Source organism: Micropterus dolomieu, unplaced genomic scaffold (assembly GCF_021292245.1).
Source record: "Micropterus dolomieu isolate WLL.071019.BEF.003 ecotype Adirondacks unplaced genomic scaffold, ASM2129224v1 contig_13326, whole genome shotgun sequence".
Classification (NCBI taxonomy): domain Eukaryota; kingdom Metazoa; phylum Chordata; class Actinopteri; order Centrarchiformes; family Centrarchidae; genus Micropterus; species Micropterus dolomieu.
In genome coordinates, this window is record NW_025742312.1 from 1 (window position 1) to 3,935 (window position 3,935).

Below are 3,935 nucleotides of genomic sequence, written 5' to 3' on the forward strand. Positions count from 1 at the left end.
TTCCAGCTGCAGCAGTCAGTTCAGTTTCCGTTCAGTCTGACTGAGGGAGGTTTTTGTACGACGCTTTTTCACTGTGTGAACACATGCTGACTGTTGATATAGTGATTACTCTGACAGTAGTAAACTGCTGCATCTTCAGTCTGGACTCCACTGATGGTCAGAGTGAAGTCAGAGTTTGATCCACTGCCTGTAAAACGATCTGGAATCCCTGATGCTCGAGTGCTAGCATAGTAAATGAGGACTTTGGGAGTTTCTCCATCTCTCTGTTGGTACCAGGCTAAATAGCTCCCACCAAAAACATTCTGACTGGTCCTACATCTGATGGAGACGGAGCCTCCCAGAGCAGAGCTCACTGCTCCAGGCTGAGTCACTGTGACCTGGCCTCTGGACTCTGAGGATGCAGAGACATTCATTCAACACTTGATTTGCTGTCATCAATTGAGTTATTCTTAAATGTTTTTATGGTAACACATGTGGCATTGAAACAAATTTGAAAAGTTGAACGAATATTGTATGGAAGATTCCAAAGGAAATTTAGAGATCGCTGTTTCTTGTTTATATCTGTGTCATTCTATGATACACACGTTCATTTTGTACAGTATGACATTGCTGGACCACAAAGTCCAATAACGCGGTTGCTGAATGTAAAATTTACTACAGTTTCCTCCATTGTAAAGTTGTAGCTGTTATTTGCCACAGTAATAAGGATTTGTACATTCTTCTTGTGTTAGCTCCTGTCTCCAGAGACAATAGAGCCAATGTTGTATTCCCCAACATAGTTCTGAGACTGACAACATTAAGTGGAGAGAGTTTGTGCTGAGATTGTATTTCTGATTCCAAGGTCAAGAAAGAACTTTAAATGTCAATGTATTTGTTGAATTTTTTGTTGCATATAAAAAAATGTTTTGTATTCAGTAATAGTTATGTGTAGATGTAGTCATATGACGTCCGTGATTCATGATTTTTTAATAATTCCAATTGATATTTAGCTGTTCTTTACACAACTGTCACATCCCCGGCTTGTCTAGGGGCGTGGGACTAACAAAGAGAAATAAACCGGGTGGAAAAAACCACGGGTGACCCAAAACACGTCAAGTTAATGTATTTATTTCAAATTAGTAACAAAAAAAGGTGTTTAACAACTTAAAGCGATCTTTCATTCTATCAGAGATGATATGGGGTTTGTTATGTAAAGTAAATTAATTAACAAGATATTCAGCGAAAAATATGCAACACAATACACGGTCTCTGTGGCTCCCAAAGTGCTGGTGAGGCACATGTGCAGATCGCCGCTCCTCTCACTACACCGGCTTCCAGTTGGTCGTGAACACTGGAGCCAGAATGAGATAGAGGTCAAAGGTCATGGCCAAGCACAATAGCTGTTAAAGGAACAATGGTGACATTTTCAGTCCACTTAATGAAATTTTGTATGTGTTGAGTATGTGCGTGTGTGTGTGTTTGTGTGTGTTTGTGTGTGTGTGTGTGTGTGTGTGTGTGACCTCAGTGAAGTGTATCAGTCTCTGCAGTAGCTTCTAGCTGCAGCAGTCAGTTCAGTTTCCATTCAGTCTGACTGAGGGAGGTTTTTGTATGACGCTTTTTCACTGTGTGAACACATACTGACTGTTGATATAGTGTCGACTCTGACAGTATTAAACTGCTGCATCTTCAGTCTGGACTCCACTGATGGTCAGAGTGAAGTCAGAGTTTGATCCACTGCCTGTAAAACGACCTGGAATCCCTGATTCTCGAGTGCTAGCACGATGAATGAGGAGTTTAGGAGTTTCTCCATCTCTCAGTTGGTACCAGGCTAAATAGTGGTTTGGGCTGCTATAGTAAACATCCTGACTGGTCGTACATCTGATGGAGACGGAGCCTCCCAGAGCAGAGCTCACTGCTCCAGGCTGAGTCACTGTGACCTGGCCTCTGGACTCTGAGGATACAGAGACAAAAACATAAAGCAGCGTCATGGTTTTGTGGGCTTCATTTCAGAGGGACGGATGTTCATAGAGGAGAGGAGTTTGATTCTCTGGACTTTACCTGTGAAGCAGCAGCAGAGGAGAGTCCAGATGAGGACGCAGATCAAAGTCATGTTTTTGATGAGGAGGATTTCTGTGGCTTCTGTTGTCATGAAGGACAGCTGTCAGTCATCCAGTGTTCAACTCTCAGGACTATAAACTCTCCCAGAGCACTGGAGCATGGTGCTGCTGATGCAAAGTGGCTCTCTATGGAAATGCTCTGACTGACTTCAACAGGGACTTGTATGTGAAATATAGTCATCATATACATAACAAACCAACTTCTACCAGCACAAATTATCTTTTTAGCACCATTGTTACTGCTCTGTATAAAAATTTGTAAGATGACTGCTTCTGTTTTTTCTAATGGAGTTATTGCACATTCCAATTCTAATGCTGTGTCAGTACCAGAACAGGTAACAGGTAGAGGTTACAAAGAACTGTCAGTCACTTGCTGTGCTGTGGAAACACCTTGATACTGATGTGTGAATTTTAATGCTTCATTTGCACTTGATTTGCTGTCAGTGAACCCAGACTGGATGTTAACTGTAAGTAAATTTGACTCTTTTAATAACCAAAGTTAATTTAATTTCATAACTGTAGACATTGCTGTATTTTAGCTGTTGCAATGATTCTTGAATGCGCTACATTATGTCCTCCAACAGATTAAAATCTTCTTCAATTAACCAGTTTTGTATCACAAGAATTAAATTTCAGCAGTTTCAAGATATCATGTTTTCGGTCTGACAAAAAAAGTATTTTTCACATGTTTTAATTGATCTATGTGAAGATTATTGTAAAATGTATTTTTTCAACCTTACATGTTTGTCATTTACTTATTAAAGGTTCAGTGTACAATATTTAGGAGGATCTTTTGACAGAAATGCAATATAATATCCATAACTATGTTTTCAGTAGTGTATAAAGACCTTACATAATGAACCGTTATGTTTTTATCACCTTAGAATGAGCCATTTCTATCTATCTACACCGAGGGTCCTCTTACATAGAAGTCGCCATGTTTTTACAGTAGCCCAAACGGAGAAACTGCTCTACAGACTGTGTTTCGTCACTACATTGATTACATCTGAAAAACAAGCAGAAGAAGAACAACAACAAGTAACATTAGTAGTAGTAGTAGTAGTAGTAGTCTTATGGTTTATTAGAAGAGAAGTGAAATTTGGACAAATGGAGGACCACACATATTATTTAACCCAAGAGCCGACCTAACGTGTTGGCCACTGTAGCTTCTCCTGCATGCTTGGAAAAGAAGGGCTGAGCGGTGACTGATGGTGCATTCATGTGGTATTGAAATAATTGGATTTATTTTCAATTTCCTTTATTGCAAAAAGAAGAATAAAGTACATAAAAAAGTATAGAAAACAGCGTACAAATATAAGAAGACACAATTAATAAAAACTTTGCCAGGGGTAGTCTGTATCATATATACATATTAAAAGAGGACCATGTGTTGAAAGTTTTCACAGCCTTTTTGTTGTTGGATTTAGAAATTAAATTTCTCTGATAATGCTAATCTAACACATCTTTGTAGTAGCGTCCATGTTGATTCCACATTCCGACATAAAAGCGCATGAACACACCAGAAGTCGGAAGAACGACTTCACAACTGGGACCATCCGAGGAGCACGTGAATGCACAGTGAGCCGTTGGTTGCAAACCGCCACCCTCACCACGAGATGCTACTAAAACTTACACACTGAACTTTTAAACATGAATGCATCACAGAAACAAAATGTCATTTTAACTTCTTTAAATTTGTAGTGAAACCTGTTTGTTGCCATGGTTCAGCAGTGATGCCTGCCTTATGCCAAGGTTACTGAGCTCAGCAGATGAGAAAAGAAACACTTCTTTTACATATGTCTCAAAATCTGGCAATCTTTAACTCTCATTTGTAATTTA

At 39.4% G+C, this 3,935-nt stretch overlaps 1 long non-coding RNA gene and 1 gene segment (V, D, J or C); one reads left to right on the forward strand and one right to left on the reverse strand.

The window, feature by feature from the left end:
• Positions 1-1,544: 1,544 nt before the first annotated feature.
• Positions 1,545-2,093, reverse strand: LOC123966388. The segment is given in 2 exon segments: positions 1,545-1,930; positions 2,038-2,093. Coding segments are annotated over 2 exon segments (333 nt in total).
• Positions 2,094-2,290: 197 nt separating this feature from the next.
• Positions 2,291-3,495, forward strand: LOC123966389. Its single transcript, XR_006823970.1, has 2 exons — positions 2,291-2,563; positions 2,981-3,495. It is a non-coding gene; the product is annotated as an uncharacterized LOC123966389 (long non-coding RNA).
• Positions 3,496-3,935: the final 440 nt, after the last annotated feature.